An 18,605-nucleotide genomic window follows, 5' to 3' on the forward strand; every position below is an offset into this window, starting at 1 on the left:
TATTTTAGTTTTAATTTCACAAAAACTTCATGTGTTTAGACTGTGTGCATACAACTGAAACAGAAACGAAGAAAGAGCTCTTTTACTTTTCGAATGTTTTTATCCGAGCAGGATTACTAACCCTAAGTAATTAGACACTGTATGGAAAACCTCTTCTGTCTGCCTGTGAACACTTTGTTGTTGTTGAAATGTTGTAGGTTGAATAACTGAATAGACAATGTCCGCCTCCAGATGACTTCTTTATCCCATGTCAACGTATTAAAGACAATACTTGATCGTCAGTGAATGAGATGCTGGCAAATGTGAGTCCCTGAGAAAACTGATGTTGCTTTTCTAACCACATAAATACAAAATACATAAACGAAATGTAAAAGTACATGTGGCTTATGTGAAAGTACACCTAAAATATATACAAAAGATAAAATATAAAACACATAAAAACACAATTTTTGTGTTAGTGTTAAAGAGAAAATCGGACTAAGATAAGTATAAAGTGAGTGTTCAAAAATGCTGATGCTGTCACTCTGCTGAAGAATGCACAGTGAACCTGGACCTTGGTTTTGAAATAAATAATGGCCTTTGAAATGCTTTAACGATCAGATATATTTAGGATGTGGTTAAATGTACATGACAGGATGTGAGTGTCACCTGCTCCTGCAGATGTCTTTTAAATCTTCTCTGATGACGTGTTTTTATTAGAAAGCGGTCAGAGTTGTCACAACATGGCAGTGGTTTTTATGAATTAAAAATGTTTTGACCTGTGACCTGTTCAATTTTAAAGTTGAGGATATGACTGGTCTGTTGTATTTTATGGTTTGTACTTATAATAATTAAACTTTTGTAATCGTTATAATTAATTTGAATAATAATTGTTGTTCCTGTCATTATTATGATTATCATGTAATTTACCATCAAAAGCAGAGAAGAGTGTCTGTCCTGTGGTCTGCAGCCACTGGTTTCACCAAACACGTGGAGAAGAAGATGATGATCGTGTCTCACCTGCACGGACTGTTTGTTCCTCGAGTCGCCTCAATACAATGAGGAATTCCTGAATGAATAATCTGTTATGATTCTTTGCTTGCTGTCCATTGATTCTTTTTTTTTTATGCGATACACCTTTATGAATATTAAAGTTTGTTTATTTAAGATAGGTTTCCTTGTAAAAAGTGACCTGTCCCAGGTTATCAAATCAGGCAGAATTTTCTTTTTTGGCACAAAGAACACTCAAAGCTGTATCATGTCTCCATTATTTCTCCTGGTGTGGTTAGAAAACCTCTTTACAGAATTATTATTATTAATATGTTGATATAATGTGAAAAACAGATATCGGAATAAGTCGCTGAAGTCAAAATTGCAATAAATGTCCCCGACTACACAAATTCACCGTACTGAACATTCAGGTGTGAAAAGTAACAGCATCACACAAAAAAACTAAAAAGTGCTGCTGTGGAGATGTTTATTGAAGTAACAGCTTGAGGTTTCCTCTTCTTGTGAAACTGCTTATTTCTTCTCATATATCGTTAGTAAGGTTGATTTTTTTTTGCGCTTGCAAGTTCTTCATATTATCTTAACATTCTAATACAATGATACCCAGGAGCACCAGACCACCCAATAAGTATTTGCATGTGAAAAAAGCTGCTTTGCTTGTGTGCGGCCACTTTGCATTGTTTATATCCAGGCAGGGGAAGCTGATGAACCTCGACAGATAACTGACAACATCTGAGCTGTGACACCAACAGTGCACCTTCAATCAAGATGTCCTGCTTCACCTGGCTCGTTGGCTCATTGGCTGGTGCCGGGCCTCACTGAGGACACTCAGGTAAGACGTGTTCATTAACCCCTGAACCTGAGTGAGGGCTTTCAGCTGTCACACCTCTCCAGCTCCCTGCTCTCCACTCGCAGCAGTGTGCTTGCTCTCCTGAGGATGGTCACTGTCAGAAGACTTTATCGCAGGATCTGCCGCCTGGCTAAGGCTGCGGCTCAAACGCAAAACAGGAAATATGACAAATGGCGCAGCACAGCAAGTGGCATCATTGTGCATGATGAGGTATGACAATGATTTCATTGTGAACACTTCTTTGAAGTTGTTTACCTTGATTTTGGAAATGTATTTTAATCTAATCTACAATCATTTAATTGCTTTAGCTAAAGAAGAATACTCAAATCATGACAAATTCCCTGCCTCTTGAAAATCTTTTTTAAAATGAAATATGTACATGGCAGGATACATTTTATATCTATATTTTATTTAATTCTATTATATTTTTAAGAGTTTTTTATCTGTTAGATTTGGTATTGTACATGTGGTTGTATATTAGTGTTGTATTTGATGTATTAGTGTTGTCGGTCAGTACGTAGGCCTATAGTGTGTCAATGTTTAGTCCCTGTCATATATCTGTAAAAACTATTCAAAAAATCTAATAATTGTTTGAACAAAAACGTTTGGACAAAAACATACATTTGACTTTATTCTGACTTTCACGAAACTACTGCATCACATGATTATAGATGTTTTCTGCTTAAATCTCAGAGATTTCCTCGACACGAGCACGTTGAAGAACGTCCCGGATGCAGGAGAGTAATTGTAAATCTACTGCTGACAGTGTGTCACGGTATAAAGCTGCATCGAGTGACTCTTGCAGTGCATCAAAAGCAGAATGAGCACATCTGCCTTGACCGTGTTCCCACATCAGAGTATTTCTCAAGACGTAGGCTGAGAACAGTTTGATCAGAGTAACCATACTTCCTCTTTTGCGGCTTGTTGCTATGGCAAGACTTCCCTTACAGGCAGGAAGTAACACGATGAGTTTTTGAGTGTGTGTTTGAGGAGTGTGCATCATGTTTGGGTGGAGCACTTTGCTGTGTCCCCTGAGAGTGTGCACGTCGCATAGGAGTTCAGCTCGTAGTCTGGTGTCTGGGCCATCATGGCGAAGAACTGCAACGCTCCGAGGATTCCTGTGGGCCACATGGTGAGCTGGAACCGGTCTTTGTTTGGATGGGTTTGGTTCTGCAGCTGCTCCTGCTGGATCAGATTTATCCATTTATTTATGTTTTATCAGCCTCAACATGGTGGAACTTTAGAAGTGTGAGTGTGTAAAGTCAAAGGGGACTGAGCTGGTGTTGGGTGTGTATACTTGTAATGAACAGGAATCTTTTAAAAGTCTTGGGATACTTTCTCAATCTGCCTTTCTGACACTGTCAAGCCGAGATCCAGGTCTGAGTACAGACTGTTTGACAGTGGTGTTTTCTTGTGGTGGCTTGTAAAATTCATTATCCAGAACCAATGAAGCGGTATGGCTGCAGTTGGTAGCTACTGAGTCAGACGCAGTAAATGAGCCATCCCACTACGGCAAGCTGTCAAGCGGAGGCCGAGCTGGCTCCGGTCCACTCCACGTGACACCCTTAGGTTTCTTGAAATGGTTTAACTCAAAGTCAAAAGGTGAGAAAGATGTATTTCTTATAAAAGGTGGAGAAAACACGGATGTTGCAGAAGATTGATCGGTTTCTTTTCATAACTGTGTGACATGTCCGTCAATGTTGATTCTGATGAACACAAGCTATTTTGAAATAAGGAGAAAATTTCAATCGCAGATCAATCGCACAGAACATGTTTGCTTATCTTCTGCAGGGAATCCTACTCCTTACATATTGTTCTCTGCTGCTAACTGGTCAATGGTCTGAAATGATATATTATGTAGCACTTTTCTAGTCTTGATGATCACTCAAAGTGCTTAAACTGTACAGAGTTGGCCATTCACACACACATACAGTGCAGCACTTTCTCTGTTCAACTCGCACACAGTCAGTGCAGCCATCGGGGGCAATTTGGGTTTCAGTGTCTTGCCCAAGGACACTTTGGCAAGCAGAATGGGGAAGACCGGAATCAAACCAACTTCCGATTTAACGGGTGACCCTCTCTACCTCCTGAACCACAGCCTCCCCAGAATGAAAGGTGCATGACTATAGGACCTTTCAGGACGATTTTCATGCAAAATTATATATATAAACGTTTTGTTGCGTCATTCCTCTTATGTACTTACTTATACTCCAACAATGAGTTTAGACGACAAAACTTTCAACTTTGATTCCCAAGAATTCTGCGTTACTTTAAAAACCAGAGCTAGATTTAGGCCTTCGGCTTTTACCTGTTTTTTTGTGTGACATGAGTCGATGCTGAGAGAGACACACGTTTTTAACAACCCAACACGTATCTGTCTGTATGACTCAGCAATCGAATCTGGCTAAATCAAAACATTTTGTGAAAACCATGACTCGCATTTCAGGCAAATTCAAATCAAGAAAGCTGCATGACCGCGGTGCTATGTCGAGCTCCGATCAGTGGAGAATGAATATGAAGAAGGAAAATAAAAGCAAGAAGAACCAACAGAAGAGTGAAGTCAGTAGGAGTTTAATTAAACATTTAAACGACTTGTGAGGCAACATTGAAGAAAGTAGGACGTTTTTTCTTTTCTTCTTGAAGAACTGAACCACTTGATTGGACAAAGGACGTTGAGAGTGTGACAATGTTACTTCCAACTTTATTTTTACAAACTTTTACACCTGGTATGTACTCGGCAGAAGTAACACAATCACACACATGCACACACAGGTTCGTGCGGCTATCCTCATTAAGACTTTGCATTGACTTCCATTCATTGGGGACAGCCAAACCAATACCTCCTAACCGCAACTATGCTGAATCCATACCTAACCTGAACCTAACCACAATGCACCTCTTAACACAAATCTTACCCAGGAGCTCAGAAAGGATGTGTCGCTTCATTAGGACCAGGTTTCGGTCCCCATGTGGTCTACTAGTCCGAACAGGGTCAGTGTTCATGCTAGTCAGGGTCCTAATGAGTTAGCAAAAATAAGTATAAACACATTTTAAACAGATTCAGTTAACCTGCTGATCTGATATCCGTCCCTGTTGGGGGACAGATTTGTACTTTGGTTCTTCAGAGTAACAGACAAACATGTTTGTCGCCACAGAATCATTTGCAAAGAGAATGTAATGTGCTCTGAAAGCTGAATGACTTATTTTCTTCAGTGTCACAACCACTTCCTGTGAGAACAGCCAGGGCTGATTGCACTAAACCACTCTTACATGAAGGGGGAAACAAAAAGTACAAAATAACATGCAGCTGGTGTTAACTTTTCACTTCCTTAATGTCAGCCTCTGTGCTTTGAATACATGTGACTGATTGATTATATCATTATGAATTTACATTTACTGTTTTTATGATTTTCAGTCAATGGTCAATTGACTGTTGAACTGAGAGGAAAGTTTCTTAGGAAGTACAGGAATTTGTCCAGTTACACCAGCGACCACTCGTCCGTGATGACCTGTATTCAGTCTTATCAGATGTTTTCTCAAGTTTGAATTTGTTTTAAGTGTTGTTTTATCTCTCTCTTCACAGAGCCAGGCGGTGTCAGACGGAGGTAAGCGTGAACTGTCGACGTGCACACTGGCAATCCTGTATTTCTACAGTCTGAACATGTCCATGCACGACAGATGAAAATATCTGATTGTCTCATTCTTGGTCATGCTTCTCCGTGCTGATAGCTGGGTGTGTTTGTGTCTGGATGTGTTGTAGAGCTGAACATGTCTGCACGGAGCTGTGGAGGCAGCAGCTCCAGTCTCCCGGGGACTCCGGGGGGAGAGGCCGGCCCCGCCAACAGCGTGCTGAGCTGGGCCGTTTCGTTTGAGAAGCTGCTGGAGGACCCCTCTGGTGTCCGTTACTTCACGGTGAGTTTCACCCGACACACATACAAGCTTTCCAATGACCCCTCACTAGAGGTGTGTGTGTTCATGCAGTGTGTGTTTCTCCACAGGCCTTCTTGAGGTCTGAGGTGAGTGCAGAGAACATTTTATTCTGGCAAGCTTGTGAGAAGTTCAGGAAGACACCACCCACCTGCCTGGACGAGGTAGATGACGCTTTTTTTGCAACCATTTGCATTGTTTGATAAATATTCCTGTGTTTTTTTTTTATTGTAGACAAGAAGTTGAATATTTACAGTGACTGTAAACTGAGCTGCTATGTTCTTCTAAATGAATCCATGTAGTGATCTGCAGCCACAATGTGTGATACAATGTTTACGCAGCATTTTCAACAACAGATACATTTCCTGTTGACTTCAGTGATACATGAAGCTGTTTGAGACAAAAACGTCTGCAGCAACCTCTCAAATAACAGTAGCATAAAAGCTTACATCAACTTTTGTGCTGCGATTTCTCATTTCTCTGAGAAACGACTCAAATTTGAATTACTTATTGATTGTATGACTTTCAGTGGATGAATGGAAAGAGTGGATTTCATTCTTATTGGTACAGGATGTAAAAAAAAATTCAAAAGGGAAGACACCAACCAAATGAAAACATAGACTCAGTCAGGTGAAATGGAAAGTGAAACTGGTTCACTGTGTCACTCAGTCAAACAAAGTTTAGGTATCAAGATGATGATTTGGTCTGAGAGCACTGTTGTATTTCCAGCTGAAAACAGCGGCTCGCTCCATCTACAACACCTACCTGTCCACCAGCGCTCCCTACTCGGTCAACATCGATGACACCGCCAGGACGGAGGAGAAGGACCTGGAGCAGCCCACCCCCGACATGTTTAACAAGGCCCAAGCACAGGTCGGTTTTAGAGTCCGTTCTTAGCACAGTAACACAGTGCCGGTGCCTCGGCTGACAACGTGTACCACTGTCCCTGCTCTGCGTCAGATATTCAAGCTGATGAAGATGGACAGCTACAGGCGCTTCGTGCGTTCTCCTGTGTACCACAGCTGCACCTTGGGAGGAAAACTTCTTCCTCAGCCCTCCAATGAGCAGCTCCGCCTGGGATCCTGGGAGGACGTGGCCACAAGAAGCCCCTCGTTCTGTGACACAAAGGTAGATGGCTGAGGAGGAAATGGCCAGGGAGGGGGGGGGGGGGGAAACTATTTTTGTTGTTAATTTTGCTGAAAGAACTTGTGTCTCAAACAGAACAAGAAGTCAGACTCTAACAGTTTGCCAGGGGGCAGGGGTGTCTCAGAGAAACCGCAGCAAAACAGAGGATCCTGGGGAGGTACAGTTCCTGTCGAGTGACGAATAGTGGGCAACTGTGTTTAGGCCTCAATTCACATCCTGTGACTTTATTCCATGCTGACTTTTATTTCTTGCCATCAATTCCAATAGATTTATCCAGCACACAGGGTGCAGGCTCCCGGAAGGAATCCCATATGTCGGCAGTATCAACCAGCAGCGTGGAGCCTGGTTCCCTCTGCAGGCAGATGGAGGTCAGTGCATTGGCAGTGGCAATGGGTTTTTGGTTTGTTTTGTAGCTGAAGCTGGTTTATGTGAAATTGGTTATAGACAGTGAGGCACACGTGAATGTACATATGTGAAATGTCTTACTCTAGGTATATATATATTTTTTAAAAGTCATTTCCTCTCTTCTCTCTCTCTCTCTCTCTCTCTGTAGAACGGCAAATCAAGTCCCCGCTCTCCAGACCAGGGAAGTGGGAGTCGGATAGAGGTGGAAGGGGGCTACTGCTGTGTCTACCTACCCGATGGCAGTGCCTCCCTGGCCCCCACGCGGAACGGCCAACCCATCAAAAACATGCTGGCCAGCCTGTGTGAAAAGAGAGGCTTCCCACTGAAAGATGTCACCATCTACCTTCACGAGAAGGACAAGGTGAGCGGCCGGTCACAGCTTTAAAGGTCCAGTGTGTAAGATTGAGGTGAAAGGGATCTATTGGCATAAATTGCATATAAAATAATCCAAGTGTTTTTCATCTAAATAGTTTTCTTTATCCTAATTTGGGGGTATTTATATTTAAATACTTTATATTTACATCAGGAGCAGGTCCTCTCTACGGAGGCCACCATGTTTTTTTACAGTAGCCCAAACTGGACAAACTAAACACATTTTGAGTTTTTATGACAACTGATGACTACCATAGGTTCTCTTTCATGTTTGGAAGGGGAGGGTGAGGTGAGGGGTGTTCAGCTGCAACATGAAACTTCACCACTAGATGTCACTAAATCCTACACACTGAACCCTTAAGAAGTAATATCCACTGGACGACACTGTAAAGTATAGACTATGCTCTTCCTGTCCCAACATCCGTCCCTCAAAGCTTCTTTTCACGTTGGACTATCTGTCTAACTCAAGTGTCCCAGGTTGAAGCTGACCTCTGTAACCTCTCTCGGTCTGTAACACCGTTGCTCTCTCTGCAGCAGCCCTTATCGCTGGACCAGGACTGCTCCGTACTGAGGGATCAGCAGGTCTCCCTCGAGCTCAGGGTGATGTTTGCGTGAGTCAAATGTGTCACTTCCTTTGCTTCCTTTTTTTTTCTGTCTGAGCCTCGCAGGGTTTCACACCCTCATCCCCCACTACAGCATGTCACTTCTCACCATGTTGGAGGGAAGTCCGTGGGTTAACACCAGACCTAGAGACGTTTGACTCGCTGGCCCAAAATGATTTGAGTCATCATTTGCACTATATGCAATTAGAGCAGGTTCTGCATTAAATCATATTTGGATTTCCTGCTGAGATAACATTGGGTGTGTGATTTCGCTGACTTCTCTTTGCATGACTTGTCAATATGTGTTTCAGGCTGGAGATCGCCTTCACTGGTAAGACAGTGGGGATCATGGTGAAGTCCAGTAAGACGTTGCAGGACGCACTCTCTGCAGTGATGCAGAAGCACGACCTCAAGCCACAAGAGGCCCTTGTCACCATGGTGAGTGTGTTTCTGAATGAATGAGACCATAATATGTAGCCTGTTCCCCAGATAACATCTTTTCTCAATTATACAGGAAGGAGCATTTTTAAAAACTCATGAATAGACACGTAATGATACAAGCATGTTAGAGAAGTTCTCTGATATTTTCAACCTACTAAATTTCACAAAAGTAATTCACATCAATGACTCACTACCGTCTATCACATTTGTTAAAGTATAATCCTTTTTCAAAATGCGTTCTGTCTGTCCCATCAGCAGCCGTTGCCAGGCAACGGATTACATGTCAGTGGGCATGTTAATATTTATATCAAATCTGTCATTTTAATGTGATTACTGAAAGGGGAATGTGTAACACCATTTTGTTATTGGACTAAGTAATGAGATGACATCATTTTAGTAATGAGGTGGATCTTGATCTTCACAAAACTGTGCAACTCATTGTGTGTCAGTCCAACTGAACTCTTTCATGTTTTATTCTCTTCTTCGTTTTAAGGTTGGAAGCGATGAGCCTGTGAACATGAGCAGCTCTGTGTTAGGATTGGCCAATAAGACGCTACGACTTGACAAATCCAAAGGTTAATGTTCTTGTCAACTTAAAACAAAACTGTTTTACTTTGATATAAACTAGAAAGAACTAGAATATCAGTAGAGCACATACCTCCGCCAAGGCTCAACAGCTCCCTTAAATTCAATCAAGTTGCACCAAATTTCACACACCCAGAGATATTAGTTACATGTGCCAGATTGATTTATTTTATTTTTTTCCATCAAGATCCATGAATTATTAAGTCTATCTTGCAATGTTAAAGAAAAAAATGCTGGTTCCGCCCGCTCATCCTGATACAGTTTAATGCTCTCTTCCCTGACCCGGATTGGGTTTTTATTGGGATGTGTACCAAGTTGCACACACTCATGAATCAGTCCACTAAACATGTCTGATATTTGTTTTTCTTTTAGATCATAAATCATTCTGACAAATCAACAACATTTTAAAAAATATTACAAAAACTGATAACGATTTTGCGATCCAGACCTGCACCAAAACTTAACAGGTCCTTCCTCGGGTCATGCCCCACCTGTCCAACACATTTCGTTGTGTCCTGTTTGCTTCATTTGATCACACTGCTCTTCAAAGCAGAGGATAAAAGAAACTCTGGCCAATGAGCAAATGAGGACAACATGATGAGGCACATACTATCTTTCAATCCATGGTAGTTTTTTGTTTGTCTGTGGTAGACCTGAGGGATTACGCTTCATGTGACCTCTTCTGAATACTGCCTGAACCCTGCCTGTGCCTGTGCCTGATACACTGTATGTGATGAGAGTGACTGAAGTGTTTCTGCATGTTAAGCGGGGAAGAAGAGAAATCCCTGTCAATGTCCACTTCACTGCCCTGGTTTTTTTTTTTTTTTTCTTTTCCTCTGCGTCACTGTCTGCACGTTCCTCTCTTCCTGCTCTGATTTCTTTGTGTATTTGTGTGTTGCTTTTTTTTTGTCTTTTCATTCTTCTCTGTGGGTTGAAATGTCAGAGACCATTTTGTTTGTTGAACGCCGTGTCACTTCGAGTTCACTCACTTGATCTCCCCGACCGCTGAGAGACCAGAACCGACTTCACCTCGGATCAGTGCTCCCCGCCTCACATCCGCAGCACTTAGAAAGGAGAGGGGCTGAATCGCACCAGTTACATTCTAGTCAAGAATATTTTTATTTGGCTAATGTCTGTGTTTAGGTTCCGTACCATCATCACATGACCACTGAGGAGTTTCTGTACCAGGAAATACTAAACTCATTTTGTGTATTTGTGTGGTTTGAACAGGAAAAGAGCAGAGCAACATTTCCAGAAGCAGTGGTTCAGCTGTAGCCACACAGGTGAGGCTGCTGAGATGCTCTTGGTTGTTATTATTAATATTACTATTATCTAAATAAAGATAATGAAGGTTATCATCTAAATACCAAGGCTGTGTGAAGAAGGGACAATAACCCCTTTTGACAACTGAAAGCTAGCACATGTTTGGAAGGGGAGGGTGAGGTGAGGGGTATTCAGCTGCAACATGCAACTTCCCCACTAGATGTCACTAAATTCTGCACACTGAACCTTTAAATCTGGTTGCTGACAGTATATACAGTGCACTATGGTGTTTTCTGTTAACAAAGTTTAAGGCTTAGACGTCACCAATTCTCTCCAGTAAGATATTGTGTGATTTCATTCATATTAGTTACTTGGATTTACAACCTGTGAAATGTTGTTCTATATGTAGACAATATTGGAATCTGTTCTGGTCCTGCAGGCAGGAGCGGCGAGTGGAGGTGGCGCGCTGGCCAGATCATCGACAGACCGAGCCAAGACTCATTCCAAGCCCAGTAAGAACCGCGACATAGATGGTAGGAGGCCTCAGCAGTAACAAGGAGGGTTGGGCGATATGGCAGCACGTATTTTAAGATGATTAAGAAAATACAACCCCTCGATGAGGCGGCCATAACTATACAGAATATATAGGTTTCAATCAATCAATGTACTGAAAAATCTGGTTTTCAGTTTGAGCTTGGAAATGTCTTCTTGACCTTGGATGAAATGTGACCCTACAGCACAAAAGAAGTGGACACTGTTCAAAAGTTTTTTTCTTTTTTACAAAGCAGTCTCACCACAAAGTGCATTTAAAAGCTGAATTGTAATTCCATCACATGTTTTTCAGCAGATTACAGCAGGATTACAACAGAATGGAATTACTAGAGCGCATATACCTCTGTCAAGATCCAACAGTCCCCTTATGAAAGCACGTTCAAATTCACCAGATCAGGGTTTTAATTTGGATCTTAACCAAATTGCACAGACTCAGAAATATCAGTCCCTTAAATGTGCTTGATTTTTCAATTATTCTCTGAGAAATCATAAAAAATGTGGAGAAAAATGCCCAAAATTACAATGTTAAAGAAAGTAGGGAAAACATTCAGATCCACACCGAAATTGTATGTGTTCTCTCTCTTGACCCATTACACATCCTTCCACCCAGTTTTATAATAATTTGTTCCATTTATAAAAAAATATATAAAATCTACATAATGGACCAAGTGGCGAGACTGTTTTGTCAGATTCTTTTAACAAAGGTCATCAAAGAACTTGAAGTATTTCAGGAAGCTGCATTTCCAGTAAAATCATATACATAAAACAATAGTGCAACTAAATCTTGTATATCGATAAAGATTTGATCCATATCACCCAACCCTAGTATCTAGTCAGGACAGAAGTTTTAGTTCTTACATGGAATGTTATTTTTCAGAAATTCTGCTTTTTAAAGCTTTATTGAGCAAGAATACGTGGAAAGTTTTAAGCATTCTACAACATGTTCTCTTCTACAAAATTGGAATACCTCAGGCTGATTAAGATAAATGTTGGGATGATCTTGATATTCCGTCTGCGTCAGGGTTTCTGGACATGCTGACGAAAGCTCAGTGCTGCAGGGTGGACGACCAGCGGGGCCTTCTGACCAAAGCGCAGCTACAGGTGCCGCTGTTTCTGCAGCTGCCCTCAGACCAGGGGCCCAACATGGAGTCAAAGGAGTGCGGTGCAACCAGCTCTTCCGCTGCAGAGCCTAAAGAGAAATCGGGGAACAAGACGCCACTGCCTCCGCGTCCAGCTGGAGCAGCGAAGGGAGTCCCTGAATCGGCTGAATCTGAATCGAAAGACTTAAGAGAAACTGCAGTTTGAAAAGCATCCATGTGTTGGGATGGACTCAGACAACACGCAGCGTGATGTTGCCCATCACAGAAAACAAACAAATTTTAGTCCGAACTTGTTAAGCACTTTTTATGACTGTTTGCGTATAAGCTCTGAGACAGCAGTGAGCTACCACCTCTGCTGGTGATGACTGGCCTCATGAGGAAGAAGAGATCATGGAAAGCATTTATAGTGTCATCTAAAAACACTACACACCCCGAGGGGGTATGTTTGCTATGAAATGTTTGATGCACCCCTAAATGTAAGAAAAGAAGTTAAATCTCAAGATTTCACCCTGATAACCGAGTGTTTGAATAGTGTTCCTGTGATATTTAATGCTGTACAGTGTGAGTTTGTTTCTTCCAGCTTTTCTCCAAACTCTAAGCTAAAACATGTTTCTGTGCAGGAACCGGTGAATGTCCAGACGGGCTTTTTTGAAGTGTACTGCATGATTGTATTTTCTTAATTGAATATTTTTGTAATGCTTTTACAGCTTTTAATATTTTTAATTATTGTTTTCATATCGTGTGCCTATACTTGTGATTGTGGAATGTATGTTTGCGCTACTGGTTTGCCGTGATGGCACTTCATGAAGCCCTGGTCAAGACCTGTTTTCCTGTCACTCTATATTCTACTGTACATCAGCGTCCAGATCTGTTTGAGTAAAGTGATCTTATGGAGAGTGAGTCCGATGTTGTGATCATCATAAATATCACAGGGTGTATGCAAAGAATTAAAATGTTTCATGATGGAATGTGATCCTTTTTGTCCGTGTTTGCTGATAGGGGAGGGAAAACGTCTGCTTTCACCTTTTATAGCCTCAGACAGGACCTTTATTTTGACACTGAGGTCAGTTTCTGGTTTGATAAATGTTATGTGATTTGGTTTTATACAAAGTGCAGCCGGCGCCCATTGACCCAGTGGACTGGCTGTATGAGTCATGCAGTGTCAGACGGGTCAGTATAGTTGTAACCCTTTTCGGTTGATTACGTGCTTCCATGTGCCTCCTTTACTTACTAGTAAGTCTTGTCATGTAATGATGTCATTTCTGCACAGTGATGGGGACCATTGCAGCCCTCTGATTGGCCCGTTGCGATCAGTTTTTGGCCAATAACTCGCCTCGTGTCTGCAGACTTGTTGCTGGCAGGTGTTTTCCAGTTGAGGAGCCTGAGAGGACTATTACGGGGGAAGTGTTTAGCCATTGTGTGGGTTACAAAACAAATTAGCTGAGTCATAGATGGATTATTGCACATGGATGATGTCAGCAGCATCCATATTTCCCAAAAGGCATCTGATTCACCCACCTTGTCTGTATCAGCTTGTACTAGTCACTGAAGTTATTAACCTGAAACAATGAACAAAGCTGTATGTGGACGCATCAATGTGCAGAGTTCAATACCGGTTTGTCCCACCCACAGCTTCCCACTGCCGGGCTGATGGACACATTGTCATGCACAGCTATGATTGGCACACCTGGTGTGTGTGTGTGTGTGTGTGTGTGTGTGTGTGTGTGTGTGTGTGTGTGTGTTGCGCGTCGGCAGACCTATGAATGGGCAGAGAGGGGTGTGCTCTCGCAGACACCATAGCAGCAGTGAGATGAGGAGTGCCGTCTACTACACCGCACGTCTGCTGAACTGAGAGAAGGGAAGAGTGAAGACGAAGGGAGGTGAGTGTCTGAATTACCCCCCCGAAGCATTTCATCAATATCATTCATCTGGGTGATCGCTGTGCTTGTACAGTCAGTAGATGAGTGTGCCTGTCCTCTGTCCCTCTGTCACTCCCATCATTCATCCTCCCCTCCTCTGTGTCTCATGCTTTCTTCAGATAATCTCATTGAGCTCATGAAGATTGAGCTCCGGCTCTTTCTTCTCTCTTTTATTTTCGAGCTTGTAAGAGGTTTTTTTGATACCTTAAAAGAAAAGTGTTCTAATGGGAGCTCTGCAAGATTCTGTGCCTTTGAGCGTCCTGCAGGGAGAAAACATAAGTGCTGTAAAACAAAAGCCATCCATCAGATCAACGCTCGCACGTTTACTGTGCATTGACAGATTCTGCTGAGCCGGTGAAGGACGTGGAGTCTGTGCTCAGTGTGTTGAAACTGAAAATGATAGTGCATTCATTAGCACTGAAGCAGTTATCAGATGAGATACACATGCCTGAGCTGCGATTCAGGCTGGGAGCAGCTGTGTCGGGCGTCTCCAGACTAAATCCATCCAGCTGGGGGGGGGGGGGGTTACATTGTGTGTGTGTGTGTGTGTGTGTGTGTGTGTTAATGTGTCACACCTGAACGTGGCAGAACAGACGGCCCATCATCATCAATTACAGGACATCATGTCCTTGTCCCTGTGAGCCGTCTTAATGTGCTCTCTGGACGGCTGCTGGTGCAGCTTCTGGCCACATGCACACCTCCGTGCACTGACCACCTCTGTGTGCATGCATGTGCACGTATACAGCCTCTACGATGACGCACATCCGGCACATGTGAGCTCATGCGACGTTCACCACAGATGTGCTGAGGCCACAATGTCAGACCAGGACTTCAGATTGACCTCCTGGTCTGGAGCTACACAGTGATTAGTGGACCCGACAGATTGGAAACCATCTTCAAGGTCTTCATCACTCAACCTGGGGCTTATGGGACATTTCCTGTCACTGTCATTACTGCTAGATGATCGAATGAATGGACATTGATGATCTCCAGCAGGTATTTGTTTGATAGATGGGCAGACGTTTTGTGGCGAGCTGCAAGAAGACAGCAGGAGTGAAGATGTAGGTGTAATTTGGCTGTACTGCTCCCTCGTATCTTTCCTTTTCTTATGAAACACACACACACACACACTGAGATTAAGCTCAAGAAGCTCTTATTGCATTGCGCTCCTCAGTTGGGGAGTTAATTAATACTGACCCAACATTAAAACTGAGCTAATGGTCTCTGCTGCTGGATTCAAATCACAGGAGCAGAATTTCTGCTGATAAGATGCAGATGTTCGCTTCAGCATTATATTCACAATCTCGCAGAATAAATACTCTGTTGTTGAACTATTCTACCTCAGATTTATCATCCTCCTCTTGTCGTGTGCCAGTCAGAGCGATGGGGAGGAGGAGGAGGAAAGGTTTGGGAGGACTGGGAGGCAAAACATTCTTTTTGACCATCCTTGCAGAAAGAGTTGAGTAGCTTTTAAGTCCAAAGTCTTTTTTATTGCTTTTGTGTGGTCAGGTAATAGTGTCTGAGCATTTGTGCATTTGTGTGTGTTGTCGGGCATGTCACTTTGTTGGTTTACTCATGTGTGCTAATTGGTGGAGAAGTGATTCTCAAAGCAGCTAAGATGCATTTCCTGCAGCTTCAGCTCCTGCCTGTGTCGCCTCCGTCCTTAAAATTTAGCGTTGGGTCATTGTTGGGGTCTGCCAAGGAGGGATTTCTCATGTACGCAAAGACGGGTAGACAGTGACACAGAAAAACAGGGTGAGGTGAAATCATTCTCTGTGAGGTAATTTCCTTGCGGGCGCTGGTCAGAGAGAGCACTCAGGACTCAGTGAAAGCCTGCCCAGCCATCAGGGCTCAGATTATCCTGCTCTGCTCCTCAAAGGGCTGTAATGCACATTTTAAACTAAGTGCAGGAAGAACAACAGCCTTACCCAGGCCTGGGTGTGCCAACTGAACCATCATGTATGTGGTAATAGGCCTCGTGTGAAAGAAGCGAGGACTCCAGTTGGTAAGTCCCTCTGGGGATTCAGTTGTGTCATTGAATGCGGTCCAGCAGGTAGGGTCTTGTTGGATATCACATATAATCCAATCCAACTGGGACTTTCTAATGGAGTTCCCCACAGCATCAACTATGATGCTACCACTGACGTCAGCCGTCACAGGGGGCGAGTGAGTTCCTGTTGATCAGCCCCCATTCATTCTTTATGAGCTGAACACTTCCTGTGGAGCAGCGGGCTGAAGCAGAGAGCAGGGTGGTCTGTGGATCAGCTTTTTAATATGTCTTGGCACAGCAGGAGAGGTCTCGAGGAACCTACATCTTGGGAAGAAATCATTTCATCATCCTAGTTACTCAGTGGGCTATAAACTACACAAAACATACATTCCCATCCAAGTTAGAACAATTCTGTACATTTCACCAGAAAGGTTTCCACCATAGACTGTCTATAAGGATGGACGTCTCCACTTCCTTCCACTTTCCACAAATAAAGCTAAAATATCCCCAATACCAACGCTGCCACCTTGCACATTTGGAGTCTGAGCAGTAACGATGATGGGGTGGAGCCACGGTAGCGAAGTCCCGCCGATACACGCGCTCGACCAATCGTGAGTCAGTCTCAGAAGTATCAAATAACAGTATGATAAGAACTACCTAAAATGACAGAAACCATCTTTGTGAAAAATGTATTTGACATGTGCTTTAGCTTTGGTCCATGTCCAATCTGCTAACATAGAGGAGGCACGATGCATGACCTGTAGTGCAGCTAGCCACCAATAACAACTAAAACAGCTGTATTTAACCTGGACACTGAACAGTCCCATGAGTATTTATACTCATACTATCCAATCAGGGCCACCGACTCAGCGAATGCAACGATATTTAATGGGTGTATTGTAAACAGTTTTTTAAATAGTAAAATCGGTGTACTCTATTATCATGAAGATAAACAGATTCATTGATTTATGCTTAATAGTCCAAGTGTCTACTCCCATTAATAAAGCCAATAATCACAGTTCTGTGATGTGTGCATGAGATGTTGTTAAGCACCAGACAGAGGAATTTAAAAAAGTCCAATAACATCATTCTAATCATGATGTACCATGACAAAAACAAAGCTACACCACAAGATGCTCTTACAGATGGTTCCCAAACTTTCAGCGACGTCCCGTGGCCTCAACAGATGGATGGAGCTCTGGACAACTACAGCTCAGATGTCATGTGGTTGATGAAGGCCGTGCTTTGTAGCTGAAAGATTAGTTAGTGCACCGTGTGTTTATATTTTCAGTCAGACTTCACGTTTGTTTTGTACAGAATACCTACTTTATATAATGGCTTCATGATGAGCAACACGTTTCAACCACATCTTCCAAATTCCCTGATGTCTCCTCTGTGATTACAATCCCATCTGTTAGAAACCAGGCAGAGTGAGAAACCAGTAAACCACCCGTTTGTGATGAAAAGCCGACGTTTGGATCTGATCAAACTGGTCATGGGTCAGACAGAGGCAGACATGAACAAGCACTATTATATCACATCGACATCACTGGACTATAAAAAATGTCAGTCTTATGCGACTGACCCAGACCCAGAGGTGTTTTGTTTCCCTCCCACTGAGGCTCCTGACGCCAGCTGTGGATGTGGCTGTGTCCAGTGTTCACTGTGACCTTTCAGTGCTGCAGGAGGTGGTTTTTCTCCTTCTTCTCATCGGGTGTCGCAATCTTCTGCCTCCTTTTGTATGTCATTCTTTTTTTTTACCTCCCCCCAAGGATGTTATGGTTTCACCAGCGTCTGTTTGTTTTCAGCAGGAATACGCAAAGACTACTAACAGATTTCCACAAAACTTCGGGAAACAATGGGACTTGGGCCAAGACAGTACACAATAAATCTTGCGAGGATCCACGGATTCACTTTATTTTACGTATGCCCTCTTCCTAGTGCCATGGTAGTTTTGAATATGTAATATGCTTTTAAAGGTTCAGTGTGTAGAATTTAGTGACATCTAGTGGTGACATCTTCAAACAATAATGGGAGCAACAGCAGCAGCAGCAGCAGCATCTACATAGTGAGATAATAATCACGGAGCACCAGGGTGAAACCACTGAGGGAAAAACCAAACATTGAAATCAGTGAAGTGAGTCTGAGTCACAGTCGCCATCTACTGAAAAGAGACCAGAACTGCAGACTCCTCATCTCGCCTGTGACGTCGCATTCATTTGTGTCCATCAGGAGCTCGAGATCAATCTTGGATCAGTTGAACCTTGCATTCATAGCCTGGTCTGCGGCTTCACACCAAGTATGTCCTCTCTGAGAGGCTTTATGTGAAATGTCTGGTATTTAAATGTTGTTGTTGCAAATCAACCAAACGACTGAGTAGCTCCTCATTATTCTGTCTCCTGTCTTTTCATTTTTACAGTCAGAGCTTCCAAAGGACATCATCAATCTCAAAGCTCCGTCAGCACT

At 42.8% G+C, this 18,605-nt stretch overlaps 1 protein-coding gene across 4 annotated transcripts; it reads left to right on the plus strand.

Annotated features, from left to right (window-relative positions):
* Window positions 1-1,705: 1,705 nt before the first annotated feature.
* On the plus strand, window positions 1,706-13,203 carry rgs14b (regulator of G protein signaling 14b). 4 transcript variants are annotated; one of them, XM_034598408.1, is made up of 15 exons: window positions 1,706-1,819; window positions 5,421-5,442; window positions 5,598-5,749; window positions 5,836-5,928; window positions 6,494-6,637; window positions 6,725-6,892; window positions 6,986-7,067; window positions 7,178-7,278; window positions 7,464-7,676; window positions 8,222-8,298; window positions 8,601-8,727; window positions 9,224-9,305; window positions 10,546-10,598; window positions 11,018-11,111; window positions 12,152-13,203. In XM_034598408.1, the coding sequence occupies exons 3-15, from the start codon at window positions 5,606-5,608 to the stop codon at window positions 12,433-12,435; spliced, it is 1,662 nt and encodes a 553-aa protein (XP_034454299.1). In that variant the 5' UTR covers window positions 1,706-1,819; window positions 5,421-5,442; window positions 5,598-5,605; the 3' UTR covers window positions 12,436-13,203. The 4 variants fall into 4 exon arrangements, with proteins under 4 accessions (XP_034454299.1, XP_034454297.1, XP_034454296.1 ...); XM_034598406.1 differs by having other exon boundaries at window positions 1,780-2,047; window positions 11,018-11,090; XM_034598405.1 differs by having other exon boundaries at window positions 1,785-2,047.
* Window positions 13,204-18,605: the final 5,402 nt, after the last annotated feature.

Source organism: Hippoglossus hippoglossus, chromosome 10, assembly GCF_009819705.1.
Source record: "Hippoglossus hippoglossus isolate fHipHip1 chromosome 10, fHipHip1.pri, whole genome shotgun sequence".
Lineage (NCBI taxonomy): Eukaryota > Metazoa > Chordata > Actinopteri > Pleuronectiformes > Pleuronectidae > Hippoglossus > Hippoglossus hippoglossus.

Bases quoted from the DNA above. Each gene is read 5' to 3' on its own strand.
- rgs14b (XM_034598405.1), top strand. From the start codon at position 1,925: ATGGTCACTGTCAGAAGACTTTATCGCAGGATCTGCCGCCTGGCTAAG. The intron at 5,929-6,493 runs GTAGATGACGCT...TTGTATTTCCAG, and splicing joins CACCCACCTGCCTGGACGAG to CTGAAAACAGCGGCTCGCTC. The intron at 6,893-6,985 runs GTAGATGGCTGA...TGTCTCAAACAG, and splicing joins CCTCGTTCTGTGACACAAAG to AACAAGAAGTCAGACTCTAA.